Source organism: Manis pentadactyla, chromosome 11 (genome assembly GCF_030020395.1).
Source record: "Manis pentadactyla isolate mManPen7 chromosome 11, mManPen7.hap1, whole genome shotgun sequence".
Lineage (NCBI taxonomy): Eukaryota > Metazoa > Chordata > Mammalia > Pholidota > Manidae > Manis > Manis pentadactyla.
Genome location: NC_080029.1, coordinates 3,318,441 through 3,341,041, shown reverse-complemented (window position 1 = coordinate 3,341,041; position 22,601 = coordinate 3,318,441). Strand labels below are relative to the sequence as shown.

Here is a 22,601-nt window from a genome sequence, read left to right as displayed (position 1 = left end):
AGGGGTATAGGTTTGTATGATCACACTGGAAAAGTTTGGAACTGTCTTCTCAACTTGAGGCAGCTCTTCTCCACATCCCGGCTGTCACTCCACAGCTCAACAGTTCCACTGCCGAAACGCCCTTGACAAACTGCTGCTGTGTGCTGGTGGGTCATGTGCAAAAGCTCTGACAGCACTGCTTTTCCAAGTCAAAAAGTAGAAAAAATTCAAATACCCACTGACAAGAGAGTGAATAAACATACTGTGGGACACTGTACAGCAGGGAAAATGGATGAGCCACAGCTTTTTTATCAGCACAGATAAATCTCAGAAATGTAATGCAAGTTAAAAGCAAGTTGCAAAAGTATGCAAATAGCATCGTTTTTTAATACAAATGAAAGAATGCTGAATTGTGTAATGCTCAGGAATACATAGAAATGTGGTTAAATTATCAATAAAAGCAAGGAAATAATAAACACAAATTTCAGTGTAGAAGCATAGGTTCTGTTGTTTGTGTTAGCTATTTCATAATTTTAAAAACAGAAAAAAATACCAAGCCTGGGGACCGGAAGGGAGATTGGTCACTCTGATGGGTTTAGAGAAATTCAGAAAGGGCTGCCTCAGTTCTTCATACAAAGCTCATTCATTGGGATGTTGGAGCAAGCATAGCAACCAGACAATAGAAGGAACAGAATTTCAAAGCACAGAGAGGATGTCGGACCCAGATTTGCACCTTCTGCCTCAGTTTCCTCTTTTCTAAAATGGAAGTTGTCACATCTGTCCTGCAGGGTTGTCGTGAGGAATGAGAGAGTGGAGATGAAGCCCCGAGTGCAGTGTGAACCAGGATGTGTGCCAGCAGGTACACCCTCTGGGTATAAAGTGGGGAGCATAAGACCAAGACCTTGTTCTGTGGACACAGAGGTGACAGTGTGGTTCAATTAACAGCAGTAACAAATGTAGAAAGGGTTTGAAAAGAAATCAATCTTGCTGAGGCTTAGCCAAGAAATTCTTGTTAGAGTTAGTATCAGGGGTTGACAGCTACCACCTTAAATCAGCCCCTGTCTGTTCTCCCTCTTTTTTCCTTGTAATTTCAGCACTGGGAAATTTGGTGCTTGTTTTATACCAGGACTTTGTAAGCAAAGCGATCTAACCTTGTATGCAGCACGGCCTGGGCTCCGGCTGTGGAAGGCTGACATCCACGGATCTGTTCAAGCCACGTTCATCTTAAAGGATGTCTTTGCGGGAGGAATCAAGCCTTTCGAATTGTACCCTCGTCTGGAATCCTCCGACCAGGAAGGTGGCAGCTTACCCGGGAAACACCTGGGGCTTGTTTCATGTTTCTTTCAAGAAGGCTGGGTGTTGAGTTGGAATGAATATAGTATTTACCTTCTCGACACCATCAACCAGGTAAGTGAAGTGATTGCGCCACATCTTCGGTGTCTAGAGTTCTGGGCTATCACTCAGAATGATAGAAGGAACAGTGTTGATTCTAATGCTTTCCTTTTCCTTTGGGCCAGTCCAGGAAATCAAATGAAAAGTTTTGTAGATTTGAAAAAACATTTGATTTTGATAAAGCCACCTTCTTCCTGAAGGCCGCAGCCTGGTTGTGCCTCTGACCATGAGTCTCATCACCTGGAACGTGGGGGGGAAGGGGCAAGTCCTGTCAGAGGGGTCACCAGGCTGCCGTTAAGCCCTGGGTCTCTTTTCTTAAGGAACATCTTGAAAGACATTTTTGTATTCTTCCCCAATTACAGAGAATTTAACTTTTTGTCTTTCTCTGTGTACTCTTTGAACTCACTGCGCACTTACTAATCAGTGGGTCAGGACACTTGGTGATTGTATATCAGTTCTTTCTTCTGAGCCCGTAGTCCAGGAGCAGACAGTGTGGCTGCCATCAGAGTCGAACTAGCAACGGGATTGACAGCTTTCAAACTAATGTGTTTCTAGCTGTTTATTAGGAGTATTTAAAAATTAACAAAGAACTCAGATCCTTTTTCTTTCCACAATGAAATGGTCTCTTTCTTTCACTGTTGGCTGAAAAGCAAGAATTTTCTTTTTTGAACCAGTGTGGGCTCAGGATGTCCTGTGTTTTGTTTGCTGTCTGCTTTTAGGTGGTATAGGGCAGCCCTCTCTCCTCCCTGCCTCCCCACTGCATTCAGGGCCATGAGTCACACTGCGTACTAGTCTCTCCCGCGGGAGCGCACCCTGCGGGGGCTGGGCTGTCAGCTCATTGCTGCAGCCCAGGGGTGATGTGTGTCGTGTCCTGAGCTGTATGGAGCTGAAAGGAGTCCCGGCTGTTACCACGGAGGGTGAGCTCCTGAGGAGTGCTTCCCAGAACTCTCCTGGGAAGCAAGGGGCAGGAAACTACGCTGACAGTGGGCATGGCTGGCGGCATGGCGGGCAGGTCCTGCCCAGGAGGAGGGACCTCCCACATCACAAGGAGGGGGAGCAAGGTGGGACACGGTGCTGGAAGTGGCCAAGAGATGGGGAGGGTGCTGGCTCAGAAGTGGGATTCGCTGGCAAGGTATGCAACTCCAGGTCACATATCTGTCAGCTGTTGCATTACTCTAAGAAATTTCAGAAAGTTGTCTTAACAGTGTAGTACCACTTGACTTACTGGGACTCCTACACGTGCTTATATGCTCTGAACTGGTCCCATTGCCTGGTTTTGTGATTTTTTTTTTTTTTGACAGGCCACCATTGCTGGTTTGGAAGGCTCAGGTGACATTGTGTCGGTTTCCTGCACAGAAAATGAAATATTTTTCTTAAAGGGCGACAGGAACATTATAAGAATATCGAGCAGACCTGAAGGACTAGCATCAATAGGTTTGTATTCGTTATAAAATGTACGGTGTATGTGATTGCAGTTCAGAACACAGAAAACTTACCATTATTTTTCTGGCTGACGATTGTAGGTTTATCTAAACTAGGAGGTATGGAGGGTTTCCTCTGATTTTGATTGGCTGTTCACAGTTCTTTCCATGAAACTGACCTATTCTGAAGCTCTGTCAGGCCAGCTTGCATCTGGCAGGGTCGCTGCTGTGGGTCTGGAATGTGGGGCGTCTAAGAGAGGAGGGCAGAGGACTCCGCTCACTCTGAGGCTCTGGGACAGCATGTGGGTGTCCTGCTTCAAAGGTCACGAATCTGTGTAAGATGCTGGAACTTTCACATATGTCATCTGGCACATCCTGTAGCCCTACCAGCTCTTCCTTGTGGTGCTGGTGATTGTTTGTGCTTTTGACTTTTTAATTCATGCAAGCTCACAGTCTCATGAGCAAAGAATCTTAATACGCATTCTCGCACACACATCCGAGGCCCTTTGGGGACCATCAGAGAGCTTTTTCCTGGTGGTGACGACAGCAGCCTGGCCGCTCTGCCCCCTGCCCCCGTTACTCTCCGCTCACTATGTCCAGAGACTGTGGGAGCACTTTGCATTCATGATCTTAAAGAACCCCCAGAACAACCCTAAATGGAAGGCACTGATTCTACAGAGGAGGGGCACCCAGCCTCACAGGGGTCGTGACCCCTTGACAGACCTGCAGGAGACTCCCCGGGCTGGGAGTGGCGTCTCTGCCGCCTCCCTGCTCTCTGCGCTCCTGTGGCCCCATTTGCGGGGTGCCTCACTGCTGCCAGCTCCCCGTCTTGGCTCCTGCTGCCGCCCACTCAGCCCAGGGCACCAGCCACGTCCATGCTCTGGATTTGTGCTGCCTGGAGCATGGCTGCCTTTCCCTTTGCTCTCCTCCCAACTCCTTATTCAGTACCCAGTTCCGATGTTACTGCCGCTGGGACACTTCTCAGTGCCTGGCGACGGCAGCCTCTCCCTCCCTTCACTGAGTCCAGGGGGCCTTTCCTCCTTCAGCTGTTTGACTTCAGTCCTTCACTTACTGCTTATCTCCCCCTCACGAAGTGATAGGTTTTTCCTTGCCAGGATCTTGTGGCTCACCTTTGTGCCTCAGCACAGCACGTGGCACAGAGAAGAGACCCCGTAACTATTTGATAGTAAGTGGTGTCCTCGCTTTACAGATCATAAAAACGAGGTTTGGGGCAGTGAGTGACGAGCCCCCAGTCGAGCAGTGAGTCCTGATTTCCACTGCCTCACTAAGCTAGTCAGAAGGGCGGCCCCTTTGCTGTCACTGGGCAGCCCTGCTGGTTCCTGGGGGATTTTGGCCACAGGGGCATCTCCAGTGTGATTTCTACCCTCGGCAGTTTCAGCTGAGGGATGAGTGACTGCAGGAGATGGGGTGAGATTCTGGATAGGACCCGGCACCCACTGCTAACCCCAAGGCCCTCCGAGGGCTGGACGGCAGCCAGGACGCAGAGCTCTAGCCTCTGGACACTGGAGGCCACTCCACACCCATGGCCTGCTGGAGGCATCACTAAACTTTTTCTCTTTTTGGAATGTTAGGTTACAAAGGTAGCCAGTAGGAAAATATCGAAAACAGTCCCTCATTAGCCAGACAGTTAACACCTGGATAGATGAACCTGTAATGAGAGCTGTCTTGGCTCTAAACTTACAATCTCTTAAGAGATGGGGTAAGGGAGTGAATTGCCTTTTAAGTCACAGAGGGCAAGTTGTGATGAATATCATTCCAAAATTATAATTCTTACAGAAAGTGTATAAGCTGTGACTTGAGTTTATATGTTCGAGCCACCCAGGTTGAGCTCCAGGCCCCGCTGTCCAGTAGGCGACGCTGCCCGCATGTGGCTGCTGAGCACTTGAAATGTGGTAGTGCAACTGAGGAATCTAAACCTCAATTCATTTTGATTAGTTTAAATTTGAATAACTTCCTGTGGCAGTGGCTGTTGGGTGGCTCTAGGCCAAGATCTGCCATTAGCCTGTGACCTTGGACAAGTCCCTGCCCTGCCTGCGCTTCACTCCCAGCAGAGGCCTGCCCTTCCTGTCCCCAGGGTGCCCTCCAGAGCCTGCAGTCTGCTTCTGATGATGCCAGTACAGGACAGGAATGCCATCTGTCTGGTTGATGGCCATGTCCCAGCACGGGGAACGGTGTGTGGCATGGTTCACACTCACTAACAAGAGGATGACTGAGTGGACCAAAGTGGGCCAGGCCTGTGTTGAGGGTGCTTTGGCAGGAACCATTCTGGCCCTGGTGGACTTTTGGCATCATAGGGAGAGAAGGACGGGTCCATAGAGATGGGAAGCTCACCGGCTGTAGTCATGGGGACGAAGCATGGGGCCCCATTCTGCTGTCCACTTGCATCAGACACAGCTTCGTCAATGTACTTGGCTGTCTTGAGTTTGTTCTGGTGGAAAATTACGTTCCCTTTCTTGAATTTCCGGAAATTTAATTACAGGTACACATACATTTTTCAAATGCCCATTGAGTAGTAGTAAAGTGTATTTAAGTCATGGTATAAGTATGAGGCGTCACTAAGTCCTTTTTATAGACAGGTGTCTCCCTTACAGATTGAGTCAAAGTGAGAAATGCTGTATACTAGTGCTATTTCCTTACTACTGAGTTATGACACAGCTGTAGGGAATTATTTTACTGATTTTGCTATGTGGATTTCCTAGAGAGCAAAAACCATTTGTTGGAATCTCTTGTGCAATTCTTTTAGTTTTGCTCAGTTCTCTGAAGTTAGCAGGCTGGTGTCGGGGCCAGCAAACCTGAGCAAGAACATGGCAGCTTTCTCCGGGGCAGCCGCTTGTAAAGCCATGCTCTTCTTTCTCAGCACGAGACAGGCTGGAGACAACAGGGTGCGCAGAGCAGGCCCACGTGCAGCATGTGGAGAAGCTTTCAGGGGCCACGGTTTCTGAGACGAGGCTCAGAGGCTGTTCCGTGGCCAGCGAGCCAAGGAGCAGGAGCAGCTCACTCAACTCCACCGACAGCGGCTCTGGGCTCCAGGCAGCCCCCGGGCTGGGCAAGGGGAGCCAGCCCGCCTCGCAGCGATTCAGTGTGATTAGCTCGGAAGACTTTGACCAGGAGCTTGTGGTGATGCCTCTCAAAGTGAGAAAGAAGAGGAGGAGGAAGACAGGTACGTCCACAGCAGAGCACACACAGCCACCCCTTTGCTCTCTGGGGGGCCTCAGCAAGCCCTGTGGGAGCACTGTTCCTCTGAGAAGCAGAGCAGGTCCTCAGGAAATGAACGTATTCCTCCCTCCAAGGAGTTTTACTGTGAAATAATTCATATATCCAAAAAGAATACTACACACACATGTAAAGTGTCTGTGCATGGTTTAAATAATACTACCTGCTTAATGGGTCTGGGTTTTCTACTTTTCAATATTTAGATAAAAACGCTGGATTGTCCACTTATACCATTCATTAGAGCAGAGAGTCTATGAACCTGGATGGAAAGTCATGGAAATAGAAGATTTACACTGGTATCTGGATGGATCCTTTTATGTTTAGTGTTAGAAATGTGTTACTAGAGGGATCTAACATTCAGGTTTTTTAAAATCTATTACCCTTTGCCTATTAGTCTTCTCAAGCTGAAGATCACTACAGTATTGAAGGATAATATTAATCAGATTCCTAAGCATTTCAGTGATTTAAAAAAATTGGCCTGTGATCCATTTGTCCTTCGTTTTTCTTAGTTAACATTTCTTGAGTGAAGCCCCAAAGCCCATCATGTGTACCATAGTCCCATCCATTTTGAACATCCCTCCATTGGGATAATTTGTACTTACGAGATTTATTCTTTACCAACTAAATATCCTTCATTTAAAATGTATTTTTTCTTGAGCCAAAATTTTGTTTTTCAGTCTCTTACTATTTATGTGGAGTCATACCTCATTTTAAGCTTCCCTGTTTTATATTAGAAGGCGGAAGCAGGAACACCTGCCACAGCTCCCTTGAATCAACTCCCTGCTGTGAGTTTCCTGGTGACAGTCCCCAGTCCCTGAACGCAGACCTTCTGTCCTTGACCTCAAGTTTGGGCAGCATTGTGGATCGGTGGAGCACAGAGTCTCCTGACCAGGAGAGCAACTTCAGTGGTGAGGCGAATGGGGTCCTGCAGGAAAATAATGACCCTGAGGACACCTTTAGTGTCCTGGAGGTACCTGAGCCCACCCCTGACTCACTGAATGAAGGGAAAGACAATAGAGCTGAAAGCCTGCCACTTACCTGCACGGGGGAGCTGGGGCCACACAGCGGGGTGCTGAGCCCGCCCTCACCACCGAGGGGAGACTTGGAGGGGAGCAGCATCACAGCACGCGAAGAGGAGCGCTGTCCTGAGAGCGGTGGGCCAGAGAGCAGCCCCTCGCCCTGCCGAGACCAGAGCGGCTCTGCTGAGACCTGGGAGGTGCGGGCCGCAGAACCTGATGGCCCTCAAGCCCCACTCCTGGACTCAGCCCTGGTGCCTTCCAGCCTCCGTTGGGCCCCCAGTGCTGAGCAGTGGCTGCCGAGGACCAGCGCTGATGAAGGCAGCGCTGAGGAGCCCAGGCAAGGGCAGGGCTTCCAGACGCACGCGGGGGCCCCTGGCCACCTCAGCTCAACTCCCTGGCGCACTGTCGAAGATAGCGCCACAGGGCAAAAGGAAATGGTCATTTCTGATTATGACTTGGGGAGTGTGGCAGGGCGAGTGACACCCCTGGCCTCTGCCTTGGTAGCCAAAACCCGTGAGCCTTGGCTTGAGCAGCCTTCCCGGGAACAGGTGTTGACATCCAGTGACGAGGAGGACATCTATGCCCACGGGCTGCCCTCTTCATCCTCAGAGACGAGTGTGACAGAGCTCGGCAGTGGTCGCTCCCTGCAGGACCTGAGCCGGCCAGGCACGGAGGACCCCGGGCTGCTGAAGGCAGACCAGGTATGTGGCTTCTTTCTCAAGGGAATCTTTGGCAGACGGTTATCCTTCTGGGAAGAAATTCTATTCCTGCAGCAAACCTTTGGCCACATGTTTCAAAGTGTGAGTTGGGAGGTTTGGGCACAGGGCTCTTGAATGACTCAGACCGGTGCTGAGTGGTCATCCCTGCTCAGTGACCCGCTCTGCCAGTGCGATGGCATCTCGCTGTTTACTGCAGCCTGGCGAGGCCAGACCAGCACAGGCTTAGTGTCAGTCATCTCAGAGGAGGGCTGGCCTGGCCTGGCCATTCCAGAGAACTGGTCTGCCCTGGAGGAGAAGGCTCTGCGTGGCTGCGAGGCAAGGAGGCCTCTCCGGGGGACCGGCAGCAAGAAGCAGGTGTCTCCAGTCTCCTTGACCCAAAAGCAGCTCCAAGGCCCCCTGCAGGCTATGCAGAGACGGGGTGTTGGGTGACCAGTCTCCTGGGGTCCACCCAGCCCATGCAATTATGCAGTGATTATTAACTGTTCTTGGTTATTTTATTCAAAAAGGTGATTTTTTTAGTACTTTTAGTACTTACTTTCCTTAGCAAATGATTACTATTTGTTATGTTGTACTTCAAATCTACCCTTGTACTGTAACTTTCCCTACCAAGTTGCAAGGTGTGGATTGCAACTTACAGCCACGTGTGCTTTCCCCACATGTCCCACTGGAATCTCTTGGGTGTCGCTAGTGTGTGACCTGTGGGCAGCCGTCGCTGTATGCCAGGCACCGCATGCTAAGCACTTCCTCAGGCTTGCTGACTGACTGCTCTAAAAACAGAGCAAACATGAAACAGGCGGTGTCGTGGTGCCACTTGGAAGGGGACTGAGACACAGACAGTGGAACAGCTTGTGCAGGTCACAGAGCGAGTGAAAGGCAACGCTGGCCCCAGGGCCCCTCGGCCTCTGTGCTGTCCTGCCCCAAAAGTGAGACATACTGCTTACTTGTTTTGAGACAAATGCCAAAAAGTGGCTCCCACTCAGTCTAACCTGCGTTGACCCTTTCTGGAGGGCCTTTGGCTACCTGATCCTGGGTCTGGTTCTGGAGTTGCCTCAGGCATGTGACAGCCAATCAGAAGGCTCAGTCCTAGGGAGGAGCCCAACATGCATGCGTATCATTACGGGTGAGTGGGGCCCGGGTGACAGTAGTTAGCAAGGTGAGCAGGGCTGTGGGAGCCACACAGGGGTGCCTGGGGACACCACTGCCCAGCAGATGGTCTGGGATTCTAGGCCAGAACTTCAGAAAAGCCCTTCCCTTGGTGAGAGGGAACCTGGTACTTTGAGGACCTCTCCCCTGCACTCCTTTTACCCCCTTGGCCCCTCCAGGTAGCAGGAAAGCCAAGAAATTTTGGGTCAGGGGGGTCCAGGTGCGGGAGCGGCCCGTGATGGCGAGCAGCGGCAGGCTGCGAGGGCTGGGCCCCTTTCTGTCCTGTGCAGTGTGCAAATGCATTGATTTGTAGTTTTAGGAAACTGAAAGTACCAAGGCTTTATTTAGCTTTGATTTTTAAAAGAATCCTAGCAACTAAACCTTAATTTACCTAATTGAGTGAGGCAATGTCTTGGCCAGATTTCCACCAGCCACATGATGTGTCTGATGATTGGAGCAGTGCTTGAAAAAAATATGGTGAAAAAACTAAGAAAGTGGTAGTGTTGCTTCTCCTAAAGCTTCTATGATGATTAGATGTACAACATCAATCTGCCCTTGAGTATCCAGGAACACGTCTGTGTAAAGTGAGGTTTACCTTTAGAACAAAGCCAGATCCTTTGAATGTAGCGCTCCGTTGGGAAGGATGTTACAAGCTGATAGAGGGCTATCTGGGGATGTCATGGGGTCCCCATAGGGGGACAACAGCTCCCGTTTCAGAATGCTTCTGTTAGCGCGTGGTCCAGTGATGCCTGGGGTGGGTCTCTTGCATGGCTTCTCCAAGATCCTCTCAGCTCCTTGATTCTGGCATCCTGCACACTTTTCTTGTTGGCAACAGTACGACAAGCGTCCTCTGCCGCGGGCTCACTGGGCTCTGCCCTTGTTAGTTTGCAGAAAGCTGGATGGGCTACTCTGGTCCTGGCTGCGGCATCCTCAGCCTGGCGGTCTCTGAGAAGTACATTTGGTGCCTGGACTACAAAGGCTGTCTGTTCTGCAGTGCCCTGCCCGGCGCTGGGCTGCGCTGGCACAAGTTTGAAGAAGCCGTCCAGCAGGTGGCAGTCTCGCCCTCAGGTTTGCCTCCCCAGCTCCCCTCTCCGGCCCCAGGTGCAGAAGGCTTAGCACACCCAGCAGCCCCTGCAGCAACTCTAGTCCATCCTACAGGCTGGCCTTTTCCCGAGGGTGCGAGGGGCTTTCCCCAGAGATCATGAATTCACTTGATGTCAGTTAATAAATACTGTAAATGGATTTGGGGTTTGGTTTGGGGTTCTTGCCAATTTCAGTGGTAACACGGGAACATATTTTTGTAAACTAAACAAATAGCTTGAATTTTGAGGTTTCTTTTTTTTTTTTTAGGAGAGATATTGACATACTAACTCCTTATAAAAATAAAATGTGTTTCTGTTTCCTAGTGTTGCTTTATAGCAACTGAACTAATGAAGATGGGCCCATGGATATGTTGAATATGTTCAGATTATTTGGTTGCCTTTCCGTAAATTATTTCTTTAAGGACCTGTATATATGCTTTGGGTGAACAGCCTACTTCCTGACTGTAAAAAGACAGTGCATTCATTCATTCTTTCATGCCATGATGAGGCCATTTTCAGTGACTTGGAGTAGACAGACACTTCCTGAATGAGGTTCTGCTAGACCGAAATACCTCCCCAGTCTGTGCAGGATCAGTTGCTCATCTGTTCATACGTTGGCCACCTTGTCTACTGGGAGGCCGGGAAATAGGTGGAACAGAAGTATTTGTGTGCCTTTGCCTCGGAGAAACTGGTTTACTGTTGGGATGTTGGAACAGGAGTCAGACGGGAGGCTGTGGACTTGCCCCTGTAACATGGCTGAGTGTGGAGATGGGCTCCTTGGCTCTCCTGGCCTCTGGCCCGTCTTGACTTGAAATGCTAGTTCGTGCAAGGCTACTTTGCGTCCCCTCTTTGCTTGTTTGAACAGTGTTTCTCCTTAGAGACTGAATTGATGACTTACTACTACACTAGCTGGCGTTATATAATTGAGCATTTCTTTCTTTTTCTGTCATTTACCTTTGGGTTCATCTCCCCAGCCATTTAGAAAACTTTGTTTCTTTCCTGATTATATTAATTACTTTGTGTTTCCAAGCCACTCAGTCCCTTGTTACTCTAGGAAGAACTGTGTCTCCACCAGATTAGTGAACTCATCTGAGATGTCCTTCGGGGCCACACTCAGCTGGCTCCAGAGCCCCTGTGCACCGTGGCACTCAGGGTGTGCTGCGGCTTGGCTGTCTGTCTTGCTTTTCTGCTCTCACTTGAGCTCCTCACGGTCAGACCCTCTGGTCTGGCCCATCTGTGCTCAGGTGATTCTCGAGTGGTATCTTAACACTTCGCCACCTATTCCATGCCAAACGCTGCATCTACGTATAGTGCCTTCCTGTCTTCCCTTCCTCTCCTTCCCTCCCTGTTCCATTTCCATTTATGAGAACCCCTTTCTGAGTGAGAAAGGACGCCCAGCTTCAGTGCTTCCTCTCCCTGCCCCTGGTCCACTTGGCTGGTCCAGAGCGGACGCCTTTGAGTCCCTCTAGAACTGTTGAGCCTCTCAGAGGACACTGGCTGTGCCTGCTGGTATAACAGTGACGGCACTACCTCCCTCCTGTTGGGGCATGCCCCCCATCCATCCAGCTCTGGGTGCTGTGTCGTCAATGCAGCCTCACCTCCAGCCTTTCTAACAGCCCTGTAAGGCAGAGATGGTCCCCATTTCACAGATGAGAAAATGAGGCCTGGAGATGTTAGTGACATGACACCTGAAGCCACACAGCTAGTGGGCAGTGTCCAGGGGTTCAGGCCTCAGCACTGCAGGCTCTTTCCCCAGTTGGAGTGAAAGCAAAGCAGTGGGGGATAGAAAACGCCATCCCTGAAGCACCCAGAATGATGATTTTGTGTAAATAATTCTTGGTATTTTTGGGCAGTGAGTAGAATTGTTATTTCCACAGGAGCCCTTCTCTGGAAGATTGAGCAGAAATCTAACCGAGCTTTTGCTTGTGGGAAAGTGACCATCAAGGGGAAGCGGCACTGGTACGAAGCTCTGCCCCAGGCAGTGTTTGTGGCCCTGAGTGATGACACAGCCTGGATCATCAGGACAAATGGGGACCTGTACCTGCAGACAGGTGACTGAAGGGAGCCCCGGGGCAGTCGCTGCTGGCATAATTGCTTCAAGTTGCCCCTTGCTTTGGTAGTGACTGGCTGAGAGGCTAGGAGTAATTCATGTTAAAACAATTCTGGAAGGAGAGTGTCTGCTGTTGGACTATGTCAGCAGTTTCCTGCTACTTACTCAAATTCAACCCAGGTCAAATTTCGGACAAGAATTAACGGGATTATTTAATGAGGTATAGAAGGATAGAAACAGAATCTTATTATTCTCCCTATGGCTAATGGCTAACCATTGAGTATCACTTGTCCTGCAATATCAGGTCTTAGAAGAAAAGAGTAACAGGGAAATGACATTAGCTTGGCTTATGGCTGGATTTTTGGCTTATGGCTGGATTTTTTTTCAGCCAGGTTTAAAGCCCTGTTTCTATAAACTTATTTACATGTGCATCAGGAAATAACAAGAAATAATTTGCTCTAAATAGCAGTTCAAGTTGTCCTAAGAAACTGCCCTGAGGGGAACCATTAGCTGCTGGAAGAGACACAGTGGGACTTGTTTATTAAAAATAAGCTGTAATGAGAGTCAGTGTTTATGCACTGTCAGTAAAACGGGATGTGGTTCCAAAAGCAGTGCAGTGTTCAGGATCTGGGAGGGGGTATGGGGCACGCGCTCTGTGTTGTTTGTCAAGAGGCCGTATTGGATTTCTGTGAAGATCAAGCTCACCATTTAATGTTGCGGGTTCAGAGGGAATGTTTTAATCTCTGTTATGAACTGTCAGCCAGGGATGACTCTCTGAGACGGAAAGCCCCGCACACCTGGCTGGCTCTCAGGTGTAGGGGAGCTGGCGCATCCAACAAGCTCCCGCGTGTGCCTGGTGGGCAGCCTTGCCAGCTTCTGGGCCATGTGTCCAGCCTGGTTTCTGTGTCTCCCTCCATGTGAAAACAGCCCTGGAAAGGCATATACATACCCAACTCGCAAGGTCATCTGAGTTTCGCTCCTGGTGGGGAGATGGGAGTGCTTCTGGTAAGGGTTGAGGAGTGGGTGACCTCTTGACCACTAATGCCTTAAAGGTCACCCGGGCTGTGGTTTCAGATGAGCCTGCTAGAGGAGATCCTGTGGGGCTGGCCCAGGGGATTGTAGCATAAGAGTCCTGCAGGGCCATCTCCCTAACTGAGTGTGAGGAAATAGAAGCCAAGGGCTGCGATACTATAGGTGCTGTGGTCAGGCAGGGCGCGCATGTGAGCACAGGATGGAACTGCAGGCCGAGGCCACGGGCTGTGCGGTTGGGTAGCAGCTGTTCTGCCAGCTCCCCTGGGAGTGGCTCTCAAGCTCATCAGAGGCTGCAAGGTGGGGGCACAGAGCCCTGGACTGGGTGTCAGGGACTGGGCACTCTCGCCGTGTAACAGAGCTCATCTTTGATGTAGGAAATTTGGGGGCTTTCATTGCAGCAGAATCCCAGCCCGCACTAGGTAAGAGTAGGGAGAGGGAAGCCACTTTGCTGGGCCTGCTTGGTGGAGGATGGCGGCAGGCCTCAGATCCCTGCGGGCCCCTCCGTATACTTAGCAGGGACACAGCAAGACCCGACACTGGAGGCTGAGCAGCTCTGCTCATCCGAAGCGCCGGCCACAACCGGGGAGCACAGGAGGGCGTCCCTGGGCGCCGGCATCCTCCTCCTGGGTCCTCTTGCCCCAGCATTCAGCTTCTTCCAGAATGTCTTAAGGTGCTTGGGACACCAGCGGATTCTGAATTATTACTCCATCATTTGCAAAGAGTATCTGAAAGCCCTTCAGATAGATGTTATGTTTAAGCACAATTTAACCATTTTATGTTGACTCCTCCTTAAAAAGAAAAAGCTCTTATTATAAAAGAATATAGCAAAGTACCAAAAAAGGAAAATAAGCAAACAACAAAATAAAATGAGGTATGAAATCCTGATTATGTGTCTTTGGGGCCTTCCTGTCTGTCTCCTTGACAGGTCTCAGTGTGGATCGTCCCTGTGCCAGAGCTGTGAAGGTCGATTGTCCCTACCCGCTGTCCCAGGTCACAGCCCGAAACAGCGTTGTGTGGGCGCTGACGGAGCAGAGAGCCCTCCTCTACCGGGAGGGCGTGAGCAGCTTCTGCCCTGAGGGGGAACAATGGGCATGTGACATCATCAGGTACCAGCGGGGAGGGGAAGGGACCCCTCAGCATCTGTCTGTCCCACCTCCATTCTTTATCAGCTTGACTTCCCTTGAGGCGCCCATGGGAGCCTTTCCTGGGCAAAGCTGGTTCCCTGAAGACTTCTGTGGTAATAGTGTTTACTGAACTTGTCAGAGCCAGTTTCAGCAGGCTGACCTTTCAGAGACCTGTCCCCTACCTCTGACTGGCACACTGAACCTTGGGTCAAAGTTCAGTATCTAAAAATGCTGCTTCCCTCTTGTGTAACATACAGTCGAGCATCATATCGTCTAGTCTCTCATGACAGTGTCTATTCAGAACTGCCCGGTGTCAGGTAGTTTCTGTTTAGAATTTCACATGGTTTAGGGCTAAATACCTTTCTTTATTATCCGAGTCAGTTGAAATTGGTCTCTGAATTGTAACTTATTTGGTTACTTTATATATATTAATTATGGAATTACTGTCAAATCATTTTGCTAACATGAAATCATTAATAGTCTTTAGGAAAATTATATTAGGGTATTCTTGGTTTGAAGTTAGCAACCCACTCACTTGAGCAAGCACCTCTGGGTGCTAGAACTGTGCTAGGCTGTGTGTGGGAGATGCCTGGCCCCTGCCTGCCCGACAGAGCTTCCGTCTGGGGCGGCCCTGAAAGCAGGCTGACGCCAGTCAGCACACATCCCTTAGGTCATTCCTCTCAGGAGCTTTCCCTGCCATTCTGGGTCTTCAGTGTCTTTCAGAAGCTACCACAGAGTAATTTAACTCAGAACTCAAGCTTCCTTCCTGAGAACTTGTGGGTGAGGAGCATCTCTTCACCTAGGCAAAACCCACACACGAGACCCTTGACATTGGCAGTCCTAGACATGGTGCTGACTCCCATGTTCTCCTCCTGGTTTTCAGTGAAAGGCAGGCCTTAGAGCCTGTCTGTGTAACTCTTGGGGACCAGCAGACTCTGTGGGCTCTGGACATCCGCGGAAACCTGTGGTTCAGAACTGGCATCGTTTCCAAGACGCCCCAAGGAGATGATGACCACTGGTGGCAGGTAGGTGTCCACCAGCCAGGTCCTGAGCTGGGGCTTCTGCTCCCCTTTCATGGCCCTTCTTTTTCTCAAAGAGATTGGGGAGGTTGCATTAAATTAACAGTTCACTTTCACCAGTTGATGAGTTAGATTTCACTATATTTGAGCACTATAGAAATACCAAGGACTTTTCACAATAGGAAATAACTTGGAAGCTCTCTTTGTTTGAATATGCAGGCTCTGTTTATTAATTTATTTGGGTGTTACTTAGAAATTTGTCATTTTATGCTAAATAAACCCATTGCCACCCAGATGAAGACCTAGGTGATAATGATGCTTGACTCTGAGTAAATGTGCTAAGGAGAGAGTCTAGGCAATAGGTTTGAAAACCCCAACCCACAGTTTCGTCTCTCTCTGCTTGTTCAAAAGGCCTCTAAGTAAATGATATTCCAACAAAGGAGAACTTTTCCACATGCTTCCAGCAAAGGAAACCCTCTGAGAAATAAGTGGGTGTCGTCACCCTTTCTATGACTGGATCCCAGCCAGCATGGCCTAGAATGTACTTTCAAAGGAGTCATTCCTTTCCCCCTGTTTGGTACCCCATTCGTTGTAAACATAGCTCCCACGGTCTCCCACTGTGGCAGGAGGGTTATACTGACACCCAGCAGTTGTGAAACACAGTGTCTCTTTAGTCCTGTCCCCTTTGGTGTGGGTCTTACTGTTGCTCAGATGCCCCTCGTTGGAGTCAGGCCTTTCCATCGGCTGCTGCTCCTAGGTCTCGGGTGAGAATGTGGAAACCCGAGTCGCAGTTGCCCCTTGGTGCATATGCATGTGTGTATGCGTACATAGGTCTCCAATCTGATATGCTAGAAAAGCTATACCGATTATTTTAAAATCCCTTCTCTATACTCGTAACCATATTATATGCTTTTATACATACACACACAGAAACACACCCTCACATGTATATATATTTACTAAATTCTGCTTTTAAGTAGCCTAAAGAAAACTAGATATCATTTTATGATATTCAGAACAATATCTTTAGAGAATATGACAGAATCATCTTTGAGGTATTTGGAGTCAGAGTATTTTAATCACTGTAAGATTGATTTCTTTGCAGTGCTGCAGCCAGCATTATGTTTGACTGCTCAGCCTCTCTTTTCTTTGTTTTAATTTGCATCCTGCATACCTACAAATCAGGAGCTAGGACTGAGCCTGTGGCAGACCGTGTGGCCTTGGCATTGCGCAGACGCTTGAGGAGGGGCAGAGGTCCCTGAGCCATCCCACAGCCGTGTGGCTCATTGCCTGCCTTTGGTGGGCTCCAGCAGAGACCGCCCAGCCTGCTGGTGGAGGCTTGCTGAGAGTGAGGAGGGGGCTCAGGGCTCTACGGCAGGGCCTCAGGGTCCTGATATGGTAAAGCCATTCCCAGAAACTTCAGAGGGCAGCAGCTCAGTCAAGGGAGCTCTTTCACAGATATGAGGGCAGTGTTTGTGCATGTAATAAACTACTGATTTCTGTCACAATTCCTTTTTCTTTGTGTTTATTATAAAGTAAGTTCCCTATGATGAATGATGTCACGTTCAGTCAACATTTCATTGTGTGTGACTTGGGAATGTGGCCTGCATGAGGCTGTCCTAGGAGTAGAACAACACCATTCTCCATAATCAAACCCAGCAGAGCATTCTGACCCATCTTAGAAAGAACCTTCTAACACCCTATTTGAGCTGCTGGTTGTTTTCCTCATGGGAGGCTCCCTGGAGAAGCATGTCCAGGAATGTCAAAGAAGCGGTTTGTGGATCTGGGCCAGGGCTCATCCTGCGTGTCCACGGCAGTCCTGGTTTGTGCTAAATTCTGATTTAGAGCATAAATTACCTCATCACCCCACTTCTCCTACCTTTTTTAAACCCATATTATGATTCTAAGTATTGTACACTGTTGTTCATTGGAAATATGTAAATTTAAGAGCAAAATTATCCTCTCTCACTGATCAGAGTAAAAGACTTCAGGGGGATAAGGGGGTGATATTTGAACACAAAAATAATGCGTGCTTGTTGAAACAGGTCCATGTGGTATAAAAGTGTATAAAATTTTATTCTATTCCTCAGCAGTTATAGTTAGAGGTTTGGTGCTATCCTGTCTGACTTTATTGTTGTCCTTACACAAATGGGCATGTGCACGTGTGTTTGGCACTTGCTGGACATGGGCAAGAACCTTACCTCTCAGCAACGAGCATACAGAAGGCGCTTGTAACTGCACTGAAAGCAGGGTGTCTGCCCATCTCCCCCTCTAGGTGAGCATCACAGACTACGTGGTGTTCGACCAGTGCAGCTTATTCCAGACCATAATTCACGCCACACACTCAGTGGCCACGGCGGCCCAAGTGCCCGTCGAAAAGGTGGCAGATAAATTGCGCACAGCATTTTGGTCCCAGCAGCTTCAGTGCCAGCCGAGCCTTCTAGGGGTCAACAACAGTGGTGTCTGGATCTCTTCAGGCAAGAATGAATTCCACGTCGCCAAAGGAAGTCTCATCGGTGGGTGGATTGCTTTTATTTTCACGTTGGCTTGTTAGGCAGCTTTACTTTGAAGCCAGTACTGAAAGGAAAGCTTTAAGAACTCAACCTGAGAAGATAACTGAGTGCATAGGGGTGAAATGTTTGTGATCGAGGTGTTCTTAGGCTTTGTAGCCACTTCTTTTCTGCATACCAGTGGCTGGGGGCTGCGCGATCGGATTCCTGGGAGCCTATGATAGCAGAACTAGTGGAGCTCATTTTTATGTTCATAATCTCACATTCAATTGAAAAAAATCCACCCAACCTGAAGAGCCCAGTGAGAAGAGTCCATTTCCTAGTGGAAAATTATCACACCACTGAAAATGCCAGGCTCTGGCCAGGTCTGTAAATGTAGGTGCAAATCCTCACGTACTGACCCAGGTTTTGTTTCTGTGAGTGGATACCTGCTTTGTGAGTTTTCTCCAGCTCTCATCTCACCTCGAGACCTCCCCCTGACCCTGGGCGTGATGGTGGTTCTGCCCGTCAGCATTGAGAGAGGAATAAGGGAAGGGCCTTTGCCTTGCTGGGTTGCACCGCTTGAGATAAGGGCACTGTGGACTTAGCTGTCTAGAAGGAAAGCTCTGAAGTGTGTTTTTTCTTGTTTTGTCTTTAACACATTCCTGTTTATTCTTTCTAGGCACTTACTGGAGCCATGTGGTTCCCCGTGGGACAGCTTCTGCGACAAGATGGGCCTTTGTGTTGGCTTCCACTGCCCCTACAAATGAAGGTTGGTGGAGAAATACAGCACATGATTTGGCAGTTGAAAAACCTAAACCATGGTCTGACTGGCCAAGTTCGGGTGAGGTGCAGCTCTGTGGACCTCAGAGATAAGATGTGGGATCACAGGCACGGAACCCTTGGTGGCTGAGCTGAGGGCCTCGGGAGCTGGAGAGACCTGAGCAGGAGAGCAAGATCTAGTGACGGGAGCTGAGTGAGTGAGAGGCCCAGCGCCTTTCAGGGAGAGGACATGCAGGGTGTCTGTGGCCGCTGGGGCTGGCAGCTAGTGGTGCGTGCATCCTGGGCCAGAGCACTGTGGCCAGGAGGCACCAGGCTTCTCTGAGCGCCTCCTGTTTGCCCTTGTGAATTCCCCTCGGTCCCATCCCAGAATCTGCCTCCCTTCTGGTAGACAGCCTCCGGCTGGCCTGATCTCCAGGGGGGGCCCTGTTAGGGCTGACCTCCCCTGCAGAGTCAGGTCTCCCCCCGACTCCTCAGAGCTCACAGCCCCTCCCAAAGCACAGAGTTTGGAGCCAGGAGAGGCAGCGCAGCCACCCAGCGAGCTGGGAGCCCTGCAGGCAGGTGACGACACCTTGGGATTGTGCTGAGGGTCACATGAGAAGCCTGTGGTTCAGAGGGAACAGTTGCTGAGTTCAAGGCAATAGACCCCGTGGGGGTGGCGACCTGGTCAGTGCGATAGAGCATTCTTGCCACATTCTGAACCCAGTCCTGAAATCAGTAAGTTCTGAAAACTGTAGGTTACCTCTGAGTTTGGCACAAATTCATTCAGCAGCAAAACCTGACCTGAACTGATGTGAGGCCACATAGTGTCTGTGGGCCAGTGGCTGTGGCTGTGGCCACACACATTTGGTTGCAGGATCATCACTGTACTTCGTAGGGCAGGCTGCTTGCCCCTGGGGCTGTTACTTAAATACATGGCATACTTCCTACCTCAGGTTTTAAAATACAAAACAGTTTGAGTTCCAAAACATATCTGGTAGTACTTTAGAGACTATGCTGTGACCAATTTTAACTTCCCAGGGGGCCATTTGCATTTTAAACTGAACCTGTAAAGGCTCTAAAAATGGTGGAGGCAGCAAAGGGTATACTTTTAAGATGAGGATGGGAAGAGGAGGCTTTCCAGCAGCCATCCACCGGCCCACCCACCCCAGTACCAGAACAGGGCAATTCTGAGGGACGGTTGGCCTCACTCCCTCCAGAGCACCGAGGAAACACACCACGCTGGTGGCCTGCCAGCCAGCTGCCAATGTCCAAGGGCAGAGCTGAGAAGCCAGCAGTGTAGCCTTCATAAAGTCTCCCAAACCTTGCTTTCTTTCATTTCTTTAAAACATGCCGGCCTGTTTCCTGCTCACCTGCTGACCGTGGCGTTTCCCACCGACTCAGAGGGTCCTGCTGTGTGGGAGTGGGGGCAGGGGCGTTGGAAGCAGCAGGGCGGCTGCTGTCAGGTGTCAGTGCCTGAAGGCAGAGGCCACCCAGTACATTTTGTCCATAACTGATGTGAACCGTTTCTGCAGGAAGCTCCCTGTGGCTCTGCCAGAGCAGCAAAGACTTGTGCAGCGTCAGCGCCCAGAAGGCCCAGTCGCGCCCCTGCACCCTGCAGCTGCCTCCTGACACGGAGATGAGGGCATACGCCGCCTGCCAAGACGCCCTGTGGGCCCTGGACAGCCTCGGCCAGGTGTTTATCAGGACTCTCTCCAAGAGCTGCCCCACGGGCATGCACTGGACGAGGCTGGACCTTTCCCAGCTAGGTATGGCCTCCTCGGGAGCACATTCGGCCCCTTGCCTGTACCTTAAAGCCCTGTCAGAACGTGACATCTGACAAAACTTCCCAGGGCCCCTGTGTGCAATTTGTGTGCCATTTTGTACTTTGTTGGATTTTAGGAGGTTGGTCAGCCACTCTTGCAGATGAAATGGACCTCTGAATTTCGTAAGGCTACTTCCCCACCCCTTACAGTTGGCAGGGTTCCCGGAACCCATGAGGGGCATCTGCCAGAGAAGGTCGCCACCAGGAACTGCCTGAAACAAAACTTGTTGCAGCTGCCTGTGCCAGGCCATCTGAACAGGGCGTGTTGCTTTGTGCCCTTTCCGTCTGGAAAATGGTGTGTCCTGTGCCAGGAGCAGTGGCCCATTTACCTGTTTCCTCTGTCCCTGGGGGAGCGCCTGGCACAGAGCAGTGGCTCAGCAAGCGAGTGTTGGTTTTCCCAGGCAGACTGAAGGCCTGATGTGCGTCTCTTCTCACCACCTCTCTTCTCCGTCTCTCCCCTTAGGGGGTACAGAGCGGGCCAAGTAGCGTGATGCCATTCGTAAGTAATTCATTCATATTCCAGGAAATAGGATAAGAGAATGAGCCCACAACATTAGGTTATTCCCTCAGCAAATTCCTGGTGACCAGCAGCGTAGGCATTGGCTTGTCTGAAGGCAGAGGCCGCACCCGGCCGCTCCGGAGGGTCCATGCGAGCCGCAGGGGTACTTCCCTGCCATACAGTTTGCCGTTTTGGTAACTGGCAACCAGTATTTCGTTAGGTGATAGAACTGAATTGTACCAGCATTTAATGTTTGAGAATTCAACCACACGTGCTCCTTATGCAAAGGGGATGGGAGAAGGAGAAAGCAAGCAAGAAACAGAAGGGGGAGGACTTGTCTGCCTCCCGCCCAGCAGCCCCAGCTGCATCTCCAGCTGACGGGCCTCTTCTCATCCCACAGAACAGGCCAGAGCCAGGCTGGCGGGCACACGGCCAGCCTGAGCCCGTGTGGTTCCCGTGGGGTGCTGCGTAAGAGATTGTCGTGCTTTGTCCAGCAAGGCCCCCAGGCGTAATCCGGCTTACCTGAGGGAGCAGGTTGGTTCTCAACTGAAGAAGCAAGCTCTGTTCCAAAGCCAGGAATCTTCCAGGGTCATTTTCATTGCTTATGCTCCCGGCCTCACATCAGCACCAGGGCCGGTCGCCTCCCGGCATTCCTGACAGTGACTGACCGCACGAGGCCACAGCTGGTCATCGTCCTGAATGCTGGCGCTGATGATCCCCTGCCCTGGGAAGCCTTTCATTTGTTCAGAGACCCACTGGCCTCAACCTTTCTCCATCAGTTTGGGAGATGCCACAAGTTCCTTCTGAAGGTATGAAGGCCAGGGCCTGGTTTGTGTCTTCTCCACAACTGCGTCCTGAGAGCTGAGGGAGGCGTGCTCATTTGCACCACTGGGTCAGAAGCAGGCTGCATCCCTCACACACACACACAGTCCCTCGGAGGCCACTGCACTGCAGCGAGTGTGGAGGGGTCGGGCCTTGTGCCAGTCTCCACGGTGCTGGAACCAGCACAGCGGGGCCTCCAGGCCCCTGCTCACAGCCCATGCCTCCCTTCCAGTTCCGTCCAGTCCTCCAGGCACTGGCTCACTGGCTAGAGAGGTGCAGGTCTCACAGGTGCCCATTTGGGCTTCACTGGGGTGGTGTCCGTTCTTTCTAGGGGACAAATTCAACTTTGGTGGGATTGAGTCTCAATTTGAGAGAGCTGGGCCCTGAGCAGGCTCTAGGACCCTGGGCAAACTGCTGGGTTACCTTGAAACCTCGATTTCTCATCTCTCTAGTGGGAACAGTAATTCTCTCTCTAATGAGAACAGCAAATCCCACCCCAGAGAGATGATGCAAGTAAGCCTCCTGTGTAAATGTGACCTGCCTTGGGCATGTGTGACGTCCTAAAAGCTGTACCACGTCCTGCTTGGGGTCATTCAGGCCATCATTGGCTGCATAACCCCTCAGGCTGGTGGGGGAGGGCTCCTTGAGTGTAAAGGTGTGCGTGACAGGGCCAAGGCACTGCCTTTCTTAGTCTTTATCCTGCTCTGAGCTCTCGATTTTACCTATTTATTTAGGTTACTGACTGCTACTGAAATGATGTGAACATCCTGAGAAAATGCAGCAAGTCAGAGTTGATAGGTTTTGCGTTGAGGCAGGGAAGGAGGGCAGGGTGCTGTGGGAAGGGTGCTGGCCTGCTGTGTCAGGGTGGGGGCAGGGAGGCAGGTCAGGGCCACCGGGTGGTCTGTTATTGGGCTCTCTCCAGGTATGGTCTCTGTAGCCTGTGGGACGAATAGGTGAATTGAGGGTTTTAAAAAATTATTATTTAAATTAGGG

At 50.4% G+C, this 22,601-nt stretch overlaps 1 protein-coding gene across 7 annotated transcripts in view; it reads left to right on the top strand.

The window, feature by feature from the left end:
• The window catches only part of TECPR2 (tectonin beta-propeller repeat containing 2), a 103,358-nt gene that overhangs the window by 51,961 nt on the left and 28,796 nt on the right, over window positions 1-22,601 (top strand). For 6 of the 7 annotated variants that reach the window (XM_057488128.1, XM_057488125.1, XM_057488126.1 and 3 more), the window contains 11 exons: window positions 1,074-1,386; window positions 2,673-2,805; window positions 5,671-5,973; window positions 6,761-7,746; window positions 9,792-9,975; window positions 11,867-12,040; window positions 13,997-14,177; window positions 15,079-15,220; window positions 17,490-17,730; window positions 18,386-18,475; window positions 19,998-20,231. In XM_057488128.1, coding sequence (XP_057344111.1) covers window positions 1,074-1,386; window positions 2,673-2,805; window positions 5,671-5,973; window positions 6,761-7,746; window positions 9,792-9,975; window positions 11,867-12,040; window positions 13,997-14,177; window positions 15,079-15,220; window positions 17,490-17,730; window positions 18,386-18,475; window positions 19,998-20,231 — 2,981 coding nt within the window. The remainder of the gene's footprint in view (window positions 1-1,073; window positions 1,387-2,672; window positions 2,806-5,670; window positions 5,974-6,760; window positions 7,747-9,791; window positions 9,976-11,866; window positions 12,041-13,996; window positions 14,178-15,078; window positions 15,221-17,489; window positions 17,731-18,385; window positions 18,476-19,997; window positions 20,232-22,601) is intronic. The other variant, XM_057488130.1, reaches the window with a different exon arrangement.